The sequence below is a fragment of the Salvia splendens genome, chromosome 19, assembly GCF_004379255.2.
Source record: "Salvia splendens isolate huo1 chromosome 19, SspV2, whole genome shotgun sequence".
Taxonomy (NCBI): domain Eukaryota; kingdom Viridiplantae; phylum Streptophyta; class Magnoliopsida; order Lamiales; family Lamiaceae; genus Salvia; species Salvia splendens.
The window spans coordinates 26032834-26049670 of record NC_056050.1 but is presented as its reverse complement, the minus strand read 5'-3'; the positions used below and the strand labels follow the sequence as shown (position 1 = coordinate 26049670).

The 16837-nt window shown below is 35.1% G+C and overlaps 3 protein-coding genes across 3 annotated transcripts; 2 read left to right on the top strand and 1 right to left on the bottom strand.

Moving 5' to 3' along the window:
- The first annotated feature begins 6764 nt into the window (after positions 1–6764).
- LOC121780179 lies at positions 6765–8783 on the top strand. Its single transcript, XM_042177698.1, has 3 exons — positions 6765–6972; positions 7312–7378; positions 7629–8783. Exons 1-3 carry the CDS (start codon positions 6901–6903, stop codon positions 8543–8545), a joined length of 1056 nt encoding a protein of 351 aa, XP_042033632.1. The 5' UTR covers positions 6765–6900; the 3' UTR covers positions 8546–8783.
- Positions 8784–9683: 900 nt separating this feature from the next.
- On the bottom strand, positions 9684–13757 carry LOC121780455 (serine/threonine-protein phosphatase 2A 65 kDa regulatory subunit A beta isoform). The gene is made up of 13 exons (XM_042178089.1): positions 13600–13757; positions 12653–13072; positions 12276–12522; positions 11971–12083; positions 11556–11635; positions 11319–11460; positions 11152–11232; positions 10952–11056; positions 10688–10870; positions 10515–10607; positions 10283–10422; positions 10106–10172; positions 9684–10025 (listed from the first exon to the last, which is right to left on the bottom strand). The coding sequence occupies exons 2-13, from the start codon at positions 13043–13045 to the stop codon at positions 9906–9908; spliced, it is 1764 nt and encodes a 587-aa protein (XP_042034023.1). The 5' UTR covers positions 13046–13072; positions 13600–13757; the 3' UTR covers positions 9684–9905.
- Positions 13758–14570: 813 nt separating this feature from the next.
- On the top strand, positions 14571–16834 carry LOC121779241 (serine/threonine-protein phosphatase 7 long form homolog). Its single transcript, XM_042176558.1, has 5 exons — positions 14571–14698; positions 15139–16000; positions 16068–16155; positions 16236–16682; positions 16763–16834. The coding sequence occupies exons 2-5, from the start codon at positions 15144–15146 to the stop codon at positions 16832–16834; spliced, it is 1464 nt and encodes a 487-aa protein (XP_042032492.1). The 5' UTR covers positions 14571–14698; positions 15139–15143.
- The last annotated feature ends 3 nt before the right edge of the window (positions 16835–16837 follow it).

The window sequence follows — 16837 nt, the reverse complement described above, 5'->3', positions numbered from 1 at the left end:
GTCTAGATTTACTATTTCTCCTTCGGGAATATTTATAACGGTGCGGGGTAGTATTGTAATTTAGCTTGTTCTTCGTAACTAACCATGTCAAACGGTGCCGTTTAATGAGTACGTGATTTTATTATAAGTAATTAATTACTGTTTTAAATTCTTAATCAAGAAATATTAATTATACTTTCTTTGTTTTCGTCCCATGCATTCCATAATGTGGAAAAAGGAGATTTGAGTTAATACGAGACTCCTAATTAAGGAAAAACAACTCATTTTTAGCAATTATGGGGTTTATTTAATTTAAATCTCTTGGATGCTCTCTCTAAATCAAGAAATTGAAACCATAAGTATTTAATAGTGATAACTTGTAAGCATCATTTTCCCTCTTTCTTACACAAAAAAAAGAAGCATCATATTCCCCAAAATAAGGTGACAAATCTTTGAACAAATGTATTAATAAATTTTGGTAGTTGATAAGATAACTTGTTAATTAAATAAATATCCAATTCATTATAATATATTTTGAAAAATAAATAAACTACTCTTAAACATGAATGAAGTGAAATTGATTTAGGAGATTGAGGTCTTTGCTATATAATAGGTACACTTTGGATTCGTGGCTTAAGTCAACCATTAAGCAAATAATTAGAGATAACATTGGGCCTAATAATTTATAATCATGATTTATTCAGCCACACTTGGAAATCTGCATTCATGAGTAAATTAACCTTTTTAAATTGATAATCGATAAACTACAATAACTGACACATCATAATAGTTGTCATTTGAAAGGATAAACTATAATTACTCAATAAATTTAAAACTATTTTCAGTAATATATTTATATAATATTATTTGTTGGTTATATTTAATAATTAAAAGGGGAAGGAGTGTAGAGTTGAAGGTAATTGGCAATCATTGTTATTCTTTGTCGGCTAAAAGAAATGTGTTTTTCTTTTTGCATCTTACGTTATTAAGCCTTACTATGATCAAGGTATTGTTTGAGGATCAAGCATCAATGATGCAAGAAAAAGAAAAAAAATACAAAGGGCAAACAAATTCCAACATTAATTTTAATTTATAAAAACATAACATTAAATATTTATTAGTTCGAAATGCAATATATTTTAATAATTATATATTTTCATAGCTCATTGAGCATTACAGACTAATCCATCATAATTAAGCATCAAAATTACACGTACACTACAACACATAGGTTCGATCTAATTATAATTTGACTTTTGGCTATAATTAAATTAAACTATGCAACTGGAATCAAATGGCATTCCTTCTAATTTGTTAATCGCGAAATTCGAGTATGATCGCATAAACATCCATATTATATAAATATACAAGAATCATATAAAATAAATATTACTCCTGTAAGCTAATAATCAATTTTAGGCTGTAGATCACATCATCATCATCATTTTGTTGATTAAATTAATGATCTTTGAGTTTGAATCCATTGAATGATGAAAATTATGTTATTTTCAAAATCATCATTTTCACATCAAATTATCATAGTTTATAATAAATTCATTCTTCTCTAATTTTTTAAATTTTATAGTATTATAATACTTAAGTTTGTAAGGTATACCTTATACTACATATATTTAACATATCCATATTTAATATTTGAGAAAACTTTATCCACCATAATCGATCAACTATGCAATGTTTCAAACATTTATAAAAAAAAATAAAATCTCTTTCACTGACCATAAATTCAGAACATAGTCATTATTAATTGATTCAGTGAATAAATACTTTAAATATTATTTTGCATGAATATAGTATGCCATTTGTTATCAAGTCGCACTCTACCCTCATAAATCGAAACCTATTATTCTCCTTCTTCTAGAAATAATAAATTGTGAATTCATATATACATGCTTCCATTGCTCCACGACCAACTATATATGTTACTCTACTACTTAATTAAACATATTATTTAATCACTTCATTTACATGCAAATAATTTAAAGACAGCATTATTATTATGGGTTTAAGTTGGGAAATAGAAATTTCGTGTCGGTTGTATTTAGCCATTTTGTTAGACAATCAGTCGTATCTCAATCACATCAAACCTATTTTACCAACCACTTTATTTCAAATGATTTCTCGAATCTATTTTAAGACAAAATAAGGGATTAATTATAGATTGGTGGCCTTCTTTTATAGAAAGAATTATTATTATACGATACCATACTCTTTTGGGAATTGTCACTATGTTTGGCTTCATATTCACATTTTCTTATTTTTATAGAAAAACAAAAATTGTTTGGTCCCTTCAAAAGTACTCCTAAATAGTTTTTGTTACATAGAAAATAAAATTTGTTTGATCCCTTCAAAAGCAATAAAAATAGTAGTAATTCATTATGAAAAAGTGTGAATGTGTGATAGCTATAAAATTAGGTAATTATAATATTTTCTCACACAATCAAACATCGCAAGAACTAGACCAATCTGCAACCGTTTGCACAGAACCACAATTATAAACTGTTAATTATAGTTTAACTAAGACACTAATTAGCGTTTTTGTTAGGATTTATTTGTCTTACCATGGAGGTGTTTTGTTTTCCAAATAAAAAATTACTCGTATTAATTTATAAAATATAGTAATGAATTTCAATTGGAGACGATTAGTTATATGCTTCATTAAATATTTTGATACGTTTCACAAAAACCTTAGATAAATGAACGTGAGAATTAATTCATTTTCAGAAAATTGGTAGAGTGTATTTATAGACATAAAACAATATATTCAGTTCTCATTCAATTCAATATCCGCTAAAGTCAACTTTTTTTATTAAATGGAAAATTTGATTAACATATATAATTTCGAAGAAAAATTGCACATAGAAATGCCGACACCGTCAAAACTAGGGTTTGGTATATTAATGTAGGGAGACACATTTATTCAGCATAATTGGTAGATGAAATGTCACACTCAAATATTTTACATATATATTAACATAAATAAGCTAAGGGAGCTAGTGGTCACATGAGCAAACATTCATGGTTTTATGCAATTAGTTAGATTAAATTTATCCCGAATATGTACGTGATGATCTAGTTTGTAGTATTAGGATAACCTATTGAATGAATGGTTATTTGTAATTACTACGTACTAATTTAAAAATATGTTCCATGTTGAAATAAATTAAATCAAAATTCAATGAATTTGGACCTACTTGAAAAATAGGTTATGTATTTCTCTATCAAAAAGATCTTGCATAACAAGTAGACTATCACTTAAGTAAGATGAACTAAAAATTGAATTATTGGTATTAGCTAACACGATATTGACTGCAAATAGACCTTAATTATTTAATATTTTCCTACATACTATGTGAATTAAACAGTGAAAGTAGCCAACTTGATTTGTTTAATTTGTTCTCTTCTTGACAGAATAGTGTCACTTTTTTGGAGATATAATATCACTTAAAACCCAAGGAATTATTGATAGAGTATTCTCACCAAATAAATGAATTGTTTCCAATCATGTAATTCTATATATAATTTTGAAAATATATGGAGTGAAACTATCCATTTTGAGAAATTGATTAGTAGGCATGTCGTCGCATAAGAAATATTTGAAGTAAAGATAGGAAAAATACTGGGAAATTTTCCTAGAAAAAGATAAGGGAGATTTTCAAGGAAAGAAAATATTTGAATAACACTCTTTTTCTTTATTTTATGGTATGACTGAAACTGTAAATTAAGGTTCCCCTGTATCTCATGTGGGATTGCTTCATTTTCAGACAATGAGTAATTGAACTAGAAAGTTTGAATAACACTCTTTTTCTTTATTTTATCATAGGTGTACAGAATCCGCCTTTATGAAATTCGACTAATCCTGCTCGACTGGGTTTGCGGAGTAAGGTCGAAAATCTCCCAGCGGATGGCGGGATTGAATAACACTCTTTAAATAAGTTCAATATTCAATTTGATCAACTAGTTTATGTTTTCTTTAGGAGTCACAATGTGAGAGTTCAATTTTAATAATCAAACAATGTTCATCTCCTATGGGACTGTTAGATTGCAATATTTACTTGTGATCAGAAGCGATGTCTATTCTTAACTATTGTTCGGTTATATTTTTCTCAAAAACTCAACCCTTGATAATTTATCTTGATCCATCTTCATAGTGCTAATATGATATTGTATCTCTCGATTATCCATCTCACATCCAATCACATGACAAAAAAAATCATGAAAACTACCTTCAAATCCTTCAGCTCGAACGGTTCAAGTTCACATCATTAACTTGTTTTAAAATGAGGATCAATAAGTACTATCTTTTACTATTGTAACTGTTGTACCTCGAACCTAAATTTATTGATTAGAGGAGAAACATCTTATCAACTAAGTTACAATTCATTGTCGACGATCTCGCATTGACTAGTTGAAGGTTTGTTGGTTTAGTTCAAATGGAACCAAAATTCAATGTTCATTTATAAAAATTAAATTCGAGCATTTGGACTATATCTAAAATGGGCTTTTTGTAGTGTTCTCTTTCTATATTTATTGTCTGTGGCCTATTAAGATATTGGGCTTGTAAAGTTCGATAAATCAAATGTAGCCCATTTAAAATCAAACAACAACCGTCTTCTTTCATTTAGTAGCAAATTATGAAGATGGCTTTTTTTTAAAAAAATATTGTATGCGTAAATTATTCATGTTTTCACATTTATTTCCATCATAAAACTTACAAAACCTTTACTACGTATATTAGTTCAGTTTACATATATAATTTTATATCCATTCTTGTGGATTTCAAGAGAGAATACTTTATCACCAACTTACTGTAATATAACCAAATAGCACTATTCATATTGAAAATATATACATAAAAGTTAAATACTGCTTATATGAGCTTTAGTCATATGAATATGAATGTTGTTCAGTTAGATGGATATGGTCCGATGCTTAATTTTGAGATAGTGTCACATGAGATTAGTTTTAACTTAAAAGTCTTGATTTTACTCTTAGGAATCATATTCCCGGGATTCATTTTTTTATGAATCATTTTCCTTGCCAACTTTACTTTCTCGTCAACCAAACATGGCCTTAGAGCCAAATCTAAATAATCTCTACCTTAACTTTAAGCTTAGCTACACGTGGAAAATCGTTTGCCCTCTTTTGCGGAATATTGAACTTCCTTTTTGTGCTAGTTGGTTACTCAACGTGTACACATAGGCATCTCTCACTTTTGTGTACACATATATTACTTGTCTTTCTCTCCTTTTTATAGTCTCTTTTTTGTTAGATTTTAAGAATAAAAAGGGCACAATTTGCTTATATGTACCAATTATAATAGGTGCATATTCATAATATAAGAATTGTATAATGATTAAAATAATGGATTTGAGCTAGTCTCTCAATCCAACTACTTATATGAAGTATAATTTTATATCGATTCTTTATAGTCAGTCGCTATATGACCAAATAACACTATTTATATTGAAAATGTATACGTAAAGGTGTTCATTAATCATTTACATAGACTATATAAGATTTAGTCTTACAAGTGTTGTTCAGTTAGATGAATTTGATAATTAATCTCGGGATAGTGTCATGTAAGATTAGTGTTGATATGTAATTTCATCTTCCTCGAATTATGTAAATATTAATTTTATATTGAAACTTTCAGTGTTTTTGGTACATGGTATGGTACGATGCATGAGTGCCTAGAAAATAAAGTGAGTTTGATAGGTTATATGAAAATTAAAATTCAAAGCAACATTGTATTAAAGCATTATTATAAGCAAAAATGAAGGCCAGTGCAATTTTCTACACATGAAATTCATATCCTTCGTTTTGTTTCTCACTTCATTCCGACACGAGATTTTATCACCAAAAATTCCAAAATTGTCTATTAACTTAGATATACTAATTGATTTAAAATAACTTAGAAACTATTGTAGTTTAATATATCATTTTCTTTTATTTTAAAAAATATTGAATTGAGTTATTACAGATGGCATTAATTTTATAAAGTCGAGATATTAATTGATTACATCAAAGATTTTTTTTTTTTTAAATTAACTTCATATATTTATAAATTTTATAAAGTCGAGATATTAATTGATTACATCAAAGATTTTTTTTTTTTTTAAATTAACTTCATATATTTATATCATATATATGAAGGAGGAAATTACAAATCAACTCCTATAACAGGAGGAAAGACAAATTACGCCACCCTGGGTTCGAACTCAAGACCTCCAGGATAGACGCGGTATCCAGCACCCTTTACCGCTAGGCCAAGGGGCTTGGATTGATTACAGCAAAGATTAGACTCGCTAATTTATTGGAAAAGAAAAAGAGTTTTATGTGACCCTATGTATGAAACACAAAAAAACATAATTATTGTATTTATGATTTTTCGCCGTTTTTCAATATTACTACTCCATATAATATCAATTGTTGATTATAATTAAAATAAATTTAGATAAATTTTTTAAGAAATATTTTTAAGCGAAAATTGAAACTTTGGATTAGTATTTCAATTACCTTAAATCCACACTGTCACAAAATGCTAAAATTAACAACATAAAATCTATTACTACTTCCATAACAAAAATATCATTTCTCAACCATATACTAATATTCTGTAACAATAACAATAGTATCACGAAAAAGCCCTCACAGATCCCTAACGACATACATCGGAAAGAAGGTGGAAGGTAGGGGCAAAATGGTCAAACTCGCCGTATTTAAGCAATACAACTGCGAAGCTGAGAAAAGTACAAGAGGAAAAAACGAAAGGGTTGAAACGAAGCAGAGCAGTTGCCGTTATCCACATTCTCTCTCTATATCTAGCGTTTTCTCTCTCCACCCGTTTCTCCGATCAATCTGTTTAGGGTTTTTCAGATTCTGCAACGAGCTTACTTAGCCATGGTTTCCGATTCGATCCCCAACGCCTCCATCGCCTCATCGAACCTTAGGGATTTCGCCAAGAAGAAGAGGGTGCGCGTTGCTTTTTGTCTGTTTTGATTCGTTTGAGAAATGTTTATATCCGCATTTTCATAGCTGCGTGATTAATTGGATCGGAAATTAGGATTTCTGTTGTTTTAGTGATTTTTTTGGGGGAAATTCTTTGATTTGTTGTTTTTTTTACATTTTATCGTTTCGATTGATTTTTCTCTCGTTTTCAAATTTCGATTAGTGATTTTTTAAGGAATCCGGCAGTTTCTAATCTTAATAGACATTGAGCTAGAGATATTTTATTCTCCATTTTAGAAATTTGTGGTGATTATTTGTTTCTGCAATTTCTGAGATCGGCTATTTGTTGATTGGAAACTGTAGGCAAACCGCTCGGCGAAATTGAAGCAGTGCAAGCTCGATGCTCGCCGTGAGCAGTGGCTTTCTTACGGTTTGTGGATTTTCTATTTATTTGATTTTTTTTTCCTTTTTCCGAATGCACAAAATGGATCTTGTATTTGAGGATGATATTTCTCCACTGTTATAAAGCTCCTGCTTTTTCATTAATTGTTGCATTTCCTGTGAATTATTTCAATAATTGTAGCTGTATTTGTGATTTGCATTTTCTGTGAATTATTGCAATAATTATACCTGCATTTGTACGGGATATATTTGGTGATTTGGGGTTTTTATGGAACCAGTGAAAAATAAGGGTGAAAGTAAGGCGGAGGCCAATGGTGGGGTGACTGCATCCACTGGGGCATCTGTGCATTTGGAAAATCTGAGTAGCCAACCGATGGGGAAGCTAGAGATTAAGATGAGAAGTGAGGAGGGGATATACGGAGATGGTTCACCGATGCATCATTACAGTGACTCGGACTCCGTTCAGTCCAACAGCCCGACCAGCCACACCAGTAGTGTTTCGGGAAGCAACGATTCTGGGGCCACTTTCACTGGAAGCAGCGGAAGCAGCAGCAGCAGTAGTACTAATGGTTTCTGTTCAGGGAACATGAGCGATGAAGATGTAGGGGATGCTGGTGATGATGATTGCTTGGAGGATTGGGAGGCCATTGCTGATGCATTGGCTGCCACTGACGACACGCAGAAAGATTCGCCTCCTCCAAAGAATCATGACCATTCTACAGAGTCTGGTTCTCAGGTGGATGCAAGTGACCAGATCCATACAGCCAGTGCTGATCCTGAGAGGGTAAGAACTGCTAATCGTAGGTCCCTGGTAAATTGCTGTGCTTGGAGGCCGGATGATGCTAGTCGTCCCCAGACCTTACCCAATTTGGCCAAGCAGCATAGTTTTCCAATGAAGTCTGAGCGCCATTTAGACCAAGGATCAGTATGGGTCTGTAAAAACGTCAGACCAATCCCCACTGCATGTCCGATATGCTTTGAGGATTTAGACTACACCGATTCAAGCTTTTGCCCCTGTGCGTGTGGTTTCAGGCTCTGCCTTTTCTGTCACAAGAGAATACTTGAGGAGGATTCCCGTTGCCCAGGCTGCAGAAAGCAGTACGAGGTTGAACCTGTTGATGGAGAGGCAACGCTGGACGGAGTTAGCTTAACCTATCGATTGGCTCGTTCTTGTAGCATGGTTGCAAGGTCTTGAAAGTCTCTGTTCCTTAAACTTGTATGTCGGGTCTCTCTTTCTGCGTGCGTTCTTACTATTAGACTGTTTTTTAACAGCCTTTAGATGTTGGTATATAATATCTTTTGAAGCTCAGGGAATTAATCTTTTGATCATGAGTTTTCTTTATGTCTTTTAGTTGTACTGTGGTTATGTGATGTAGAATACCTATTATGTGAATAGATAAAAGGGCAGAGAAATAAAATCCATTGAGTTCTCATCTTGGTATCTTGTTCCATTTTGAAATGATTAATTCTTGATTGTGACACACACTGATTTTTAAATGCGTATAGCAAGCACTCTAGTTTGAGCAAAATTGTCAAGATTGTTGAGACTTTTTAGTTTCTTTCATGTGCAAATATTCAGATGGTTGATTCTTTAAGTTCCAAAACTCCAGTTGGCTTGATTTTGTGAATTTAGAAGGCTTGGTGATCATTGTGATTACTTTGGTGGTGACTTGGAATTTGCTGAAAAGGAACCTATGCTTGAAGAGGACATCTTTGCAATTTATTATTCTGAATCATGAGTTATGTGATGATCAGAGTAAGAATCTTGCTAAGTTTAAATGCAAAAAAGCACTTGTCCATTTTGATCGATTCATACAACCGACTTTTGTTGAAGAACAAGTATACTTTATGAATACCATTAATATAGAGCTTTTCTTTGAGAGTTATAGAGCTTGTTTTTCTAATATCATTCTACAAATTCTACAATAAAATAGAGAAGGTAACACTGGATGAAAGACATGTGATAGTGCATATGGTTCAACATTATCAAATATTAGGGCATGTGTTTCTTATACTAAAATATGTTAGTACATAATTATTAATGCTCCATTCTATCCCTAAAAGTTATACAACATTTGAAATGACAAAAATTTTAATGACCAATTGGTAAAGAGGGATATAAAGAATAGAAAGAAAAAGTGATTGGAATATTGTTAATAGAGAATAAGACTTATCTCCTTAGAGAAAAAAAAATTACTTAAATAAATATGGTCTATTTTTAAGGGTCATCCAAAAATGACAAACGCAGTCTATTTTTAAAAGACGGAGAGTATTATTTAATTAGCTTGATCAATATATTACTAGGCTTAGAAAAACAACCAGTAAAAAAACAATTGGACAAAAAAGGGCTAAAATTAAGACATGAGAGTTGATTGTCTAGTTTTCGACTGTTTTAACCTTAGCTTACAGACAAGAAACTCACTACACTATAAAGACACTATCAACTGCAGATTTCACATAAAAAGGAAGCAAACAAAAACAATGAAACAAGATACAAATGATTTGCATGTTAAATAGATGGTCCAGAAACAACAATGGCTGTCACCTCCATTTTTCTAGCTCGACATCATGGCATTATCGATCGACTGGAGCGCTTGGTTCGCGAAGAAACGGACATCAACATCAGGGTCCTCGGAGAGCTCTACCAAACTGGGACGGATCGTCTTCTCCACCACCTATGAAGAAGCAAGAAAGGCATTTTCAGAGAGATGGTGACAGTTAAATCGAAGCAGTGAAGGGGGTTTGTTTTACTCACGGATTGATCAACGATGGGGATCATCGACTGCAGCACCTTGGCCACGTTGAATTTGATGTTGGGCACCCTGCCAAAGTTACGGGAGGCTCAGATTATCAGAGCCCGTTCGGCCAAGCTTATAAGATGCAACGTCTAGCTTACAAGTTGACAAGGTGTTCGGACAATTGAGTATGTTACCTGTCCTTGGTCGCGTTGACAATGACGGGCAATAATTTAGAGCATGTTATGTCGGAGCCCATGACCGGAGCGAGTAGCGAGATTGCCTGTAGCACGGTCATACGGTACAAATAGTGCGGGTTCGTCACCATTTCCAAGACCTGCATAGGAAACCAGGGAAATGCTCGAGTTTCAACATATACAGCGAAAGAGGGTAAAATAGGAATACGACGAAATCTAAGAAGCAACAGACCTGAGGAACTATATGCTGCATTGCCCATTCGGGACCAAATTCCTCGGCCAGACGCTTCAAATTATTAGCAGCAGCTTCTCGGATAGAGTAAACCTGCAGAATGTAGTACGCAAACTCTTAGAATACGATTGAGGGAGTCTTGTGTAAGAGAGCAGTTGGGATGAATCACGAACCTTATCCTGCAGCCACTGCATGCAAAGGGCACCGAGTTTGTCGTCGAAAAATCCAACACCCAACTGGCTAGCCAACAGAGGAATATACTCTATGATGGCAAGTCTGACTCTCCAATGTCTATCTTCTGCCAGCTCGACAATGGCTGGTAGTAAAGATTGGGAAAGTAGGTCGATTCCTATAACCTGTGCGGGCAGGAAGAAGATATTAAGTATGGTGTGAATAAAGTGAAACAAGAAGAAGAACCGAATCGTGGAGGCACAGACCTGATTGACTTGGTCCAGCTTGCTAATGATATTGAGGCGAACATCAGGGAATTCGTCTTTCAAGAGGGAGAGGAATATGGGAAGAAGTTGTTCGATTGTTGCATCCTGAATAAATTTGTAGAATATAACCAAATTTGAAATAAATAAATCAAGACGTTAGAGCTGATATAATACTTCCAAATCAAGCTGGAAAATTTTACCTTTCCTAACACGGGAGCCATTCCCATGATGACAGATGCCAAAGCAGATCTTACATGTTGCGAAGAATCAGATGACAATTCCTGCAAACGATGATATGGGAAAACGATTAGGGCTAATTCTGTAACAAGTGAATAAGTCGAGCTAAAATTCGGGCCTAGAAGGTTACCTTTACGCAGGGGAGGATATGCTGGATAGCAAGTTCTGGATCAAGAATCCTACAGAATTTTGTAACTTTTCCGGCAGCTGCTATTCGCACTTCAGCTTCATTATCTCGGAGCAGGCGCACATATGCAGGAACTAAATCAGTCCTGAAACATATAAAATTACGTTTAATCATGAATACAACTCATTGTAAAAAGAAGGGAAAATCAAGCTAAGCATCGGATCAGATATAAACACTTACTTAGTAGGTTCAGGTCCCACGGCCTCACAAAGCTCATACAATTGATTGGCGACCATGTAGCGAACACGCCAAGACTTATCCTGATGAGAACAAACGTGTATCAAAAGGCTTTCACTGGAAAAGAGAGGAAAAAATGGCAACATAATCAACTTGGACAGAAGAACAAGTATTTGCAGTTGAAAACTATCATGAGATACCCATACTCAAATGCATAAAAAATAGTAGCTTCAAGCTCACCCAAATTCATAGCAGTATACAACATAATGAGAAATCAAGCGCAAACAACATCATCGAGGTTATATATACACTTAAACTACTTCTTACCAACATTACCAAGGAAAATCTTCAAGCAAGTAACTATAATAAATTCAAAATAAACGGATATAATGCTGCATAGCAATAGTTCCGACTGTACCTGTGAGAAGTTGACAATCACAGGGAGAATGTGGGCAACACAATCTTGAGGCTCCAACAACTTGCCAAGAGCAGCGCAGCTCTCAACAGCTAGTAAGCGAACAGAATCTTGATCTGGAAAGAACAATTGAAACGAGTCACTTTCAGTATACCAACAGTAACATTTACAATCTTAACTTCCAATCGTCTGTAGCTACTTGTGATTTAAGACAACAGAAGTAACAATTCAACAAATTTAACTTTTTCTTGCACTTTTTTGCATATGGTATCTCAACAATGATTTCGAAGACTCAAAACTCAATTTACCATCTTGTGTGAGGTCCTCGAACATAGACATGATATCAGTCTTGAGATGAGCAGCTTCGACCGTAGCAGCAAACTTTCCCAAATTTGTTGCAGCCGCTCTTCTCACCATCGGCATATCATCTTGACACAATTGGCTGTACATTGACCTTAATTCTGTCTTTAGCATATCCGGGGCACTTGGATATGCAATATGAAATAAACCACAAGCAGAGACACGGGCCGTAAACCACTCGCCTGCTGCCAGTCTCTGTATTTTTTAAAAATAGAAACAAGTTGAGTCAAGACAAACGCATAACTAACACCATTGGTGCCTAACCAATCATCTAGACTCTTCAATAGCATAAGAAATGAAGTAACACGAGCAAACTAAATCCAACCTTCACAAGAGGAATAAACGAGTCCACTAAATCACTCTCCCTCATTTGTGATCCAATTCTGCACAACGACTCCACAGCTTTGTCCCTCACACATGTCTCCTCCACAGTGCAAAGTGTTTCTAGAGGCTGGAGCAGCACGTGAGCGTGCTCCTCTCCTCCAACATATGGAATAAAGACACCCAACTCTTCAGCCATGGCAAGCAGCACCTCATCATCGTCATCATTGTTCTCGCTCAAGAATGGAATCAACTCCTTTCTAGTCCTCTCCTCCCCAAGCGCACGCGCAATGGTGGACAGTCTACGAATGGAGTTCAACCGCAGCTGAATGTCTTCGTTCTTCAACTCATCTATCAGGACTGCTATTGGATAAAGTGGCTCATCCACCATCGACATTGTGCCACAAAATAACAGTACGAAAATCTGTAATGCCAAAAACAAAAACAAATCAAGAACAACATCAGCATACCAAACACACATATACAATTGAACCTTTATTTACACAACCAAACACAAAATGAAACTAAATTCGTTTAAAAATCACTCTTCAAACAATATCAAACCCACATGATTAAACTACTCAAAACTTCGTTTCCCAATCAATTTAGACAGATCAAATAGATGCAAAACAGATCAGAATTTTCATAAGAAAGAAGAATGTATGAGAACTAGTATGATCTAACCACGAGATCCCATTACTAATCATGCCAAAAATCACCAACTCAAATGAAAAGGGCTAAGCTCAGGTCAAAAACAAGAAAGAAAGGCACGAAAACTTTATCCTCTCCCACCTAAAATAGGGGAAGCGAATTGATATTATAGAAAAAGGCAGATCAAAATCGATGGGGAGAAATCCAAGATCTGGGCTTTGAATCCCCAACCAATTAGGGCAGATGGAGAAAATCTCAGATGCGTACAACTATAAAAAGAAAGAAGGAGAAGAGATTTACCTAGGGCACCGGCTCCCTCAGATTCAGAGGCGTTTTGGGAGAGATTCAGAGGGGTAGAGAGAGGGAGATATTTATGAATTTGTATTTGTGTTTTCAGACCGATGATTTTCATGTAATTATACAAGAAATGCTACCCAAATACAGTGTCATCAAAAGAGGAGATAAAAATTGGATTTTTTTACTTTATTCATATAAAATCCCCTTATCCAGTAAAAACCTCTTCTTTTATTGTAATAAAAGCGGCAAAGACCAGTAATAAAACCAAATCAACAAGAATATGAAATATCTAATATATCGTGAAGCAATCAACTATTAAGACCTAAAAGTTGCGTCTCGAAACCTAATTTCCTCTCTGAAAACTAAAAACATTTTTAATTAGAAATTTCAAAATTTTTAAAAGTGAAACTGACCCATCCGATTTTGGCCAAGAAATTTGAAATTGTTATTTAAAAGAGAAATAGGCACATAAATTTCTAATTTTATCTTGCCTGTCTAAGATCATTAAGCATGCTGTTTATTAGTTAATGCATATTTAAAAGTTGGGACAAATCACAATATAATTGTATTTCCAAAAGTAAAAAATAACATAAAATTGGGTTTATATTGTAAACAAGATAAATGCACATCTTTGTGGCAACCCAAAAACAATGGGTTTTTTCTATTTTTGTTCTAAAATAGAACTTAGATTCCTCGTTTGTTCTAGCGTTTTTTTTTGTTCCGGATTTGGGAGAGACGCATGACCCTCATGCGTCTCTTTTTAATGAGACGCATGACGATCATGCGTCTTTTATAGAGACGCATGAGGGTCATGCGTCTCTATTTTTTTTTCGTTTTTTTTAACGACGCATGAAGGTCATGCGTCTTAGGTATAGACGCATCTCTCTCATGCGTCTGTTGTTTTTTAAAATATAATAGACGACGCATGAGCGTCATGCGTCTTAGGTAGAGACGCATGAGGCTCATGCGTCTCTATGTCGAATTAAATCAGTTCCGCGAGAGGCAGAAGGCAGAATACACGCGAGAGAGAATTCTGATAGGCGACTTCCGGCGATTCCTTGGCGATTTCTTAGCGAATCCGACGATTTCCTCTCTTTTTCCGGTAAGTTTCATTCAATCCTTCAACATTCCTTCCTTATTTGTTGTTAATTTGCATAGTTTGTTTAGATTTCCCCTAATTTTTGTAAATTAGGGTTTATAACAAATTGCTCAATTTTGTCCGATTTTTTGGTGTTTAGTTAATTGTAATGGATTTTAGTGGCTAAATTCATTCTATTGTATAGTTATTCATATATTAGAGATGCTTGGTGTTGTGATTTTGGTTGATATTGAAGAATAAAGTATAGGTTGAATTGTATATTTTAATTTAACCTTCTAATTTAGTAGCTATATGTAAATTAGGCCTTATAAAGCATGAATGGTGTTGAATTGGAGTGAATCAATCATATGATTTATGATTTGTTGTTATTTTGAAGATGAATTTGAATGGATATGTAATTTGTGTTGTAATTTGTATTTGTTGTTTTGTGAATTTGTACTTAGATTAGATGGAGACTTCAAGTTCTAGTGAGCAATTATTATATGGACCCGAAGACCCGTCCTTGCTAAATTTACAGAAACATCACATTTCACATAAACTCATGAAAGAGGGCACAACCCAAGTATTTAAAGTCCGAAGGACAGAAAGCAAGACTTGGGACGTCGAAATTCACGAGAATGTTAGATATTGGCTTGACGTCTTTGGTTTCAAAGGCGTGATCGATTGTGGGAAGCCCATGAAGGTGGACAACGAGCTGATCACGGCGTTGATTGAGCGTTGGAGACCGGAGACGCACACTTTCCATCTACCGATCGGTGAGGCGACGATCACCTTGGAAGATGTGCAAGCCATTTGGGGCTTGAGGGCGGATGGTCGCGTTTTCACAGGGCGTGACTATCATGACAACTTTTCAGACTGGACCAGCAAGTGCCGCGATCTGTTGGGATGGATACCAGATACTTCCACAGAGACAAAGCAAGACGGTTTGCTGATGACCGCACTGATCAACCAGACAAGGATGCCTCTGGGTGATGACCTACCTATGTACGTATACATCCAAAGGGCACGTATCCATGCCCTAATTTTATTAGGAGGTCTCATTCTACCGGACACCACGGGGTGTAAGGTGCCATTTATGTGGTTGAATGGGCTTGGGGATCCAGAAGAGGTGAAGAATATTAGTTGGGGAAGTGCGGCATTGGCCTACCTTTATCATTATCTGTGCGAGGCTTCCATGGATAAGAGAAAAGAGTTAGGCGGGCCTATGATGCTTCTGCAGCTATGGGTGTGGGAAAGAATGCCCACATTGAGGCCTGCGTTCATTGGACCAGTTGTACACGAGCCATATACACCATGTGGCGCCAGGTATATATCTAAATATTTATTTATTAATTTATATTGGATTATTTGCTTACATCAAATATATGTACAGGTGGAAAGGAACAACGCAGATAGGAAATGCTCCTAGACATTCGGTTGAGCATTATCGTGACCAAATATCTCTGATTAGACCTGGCCAGGTGAGTATTATTTCGGTTTAGACTTCATTTATGAACTTATTACGGAATTATTCAGTGGCATTTGCATTGCTGTTTTGTAGTTTATCTGGACGCCATACGCACATTGCATACTGCCTGACTACTGCAATGATGTGACTGGATGCTCTCTGTGCGAGACCTACTTGGTATGTTGGGCCTATGTCGAGGCCCATGAGCCTGGACGAGTGCGACGACAGTTCAATCGGTACCAGGATATACCGCAGAATGTAGACAGGATGCTAAGGAACGCCGATCATTTAGGCAAAAATGATCGGCGTGGTAAGAAGGGCAACAACTGGGCAACCACGCATCAGTTCTACATTGGGGAGTGGGACATGAGGTACGAAAGGTTCCAAGCTGCCGAATACGCCGCACCAATGTCTTTGGATATTCCCATGAGCCCGAGTTATATGGAGTGGTATAACAGAATTACAGTGACGTACATGACTCGGCCTGGGGCACGGGCCACTGCTGGGATGAATGAGTCGGCTGCTTCGATGCGACTATTTGTAAGTTTGTTATATTAAACTATATGCTTTCATGTGATATAGATTGTTTCTTATTGATATTGGTATCATTTTTTGTCTAGGTTGAGGCTTTTCAGAGGGTTTTCCATTTAACTACGGAAGACGAAATGGACCCCCGAGTGCGCCAGATTTGAGAA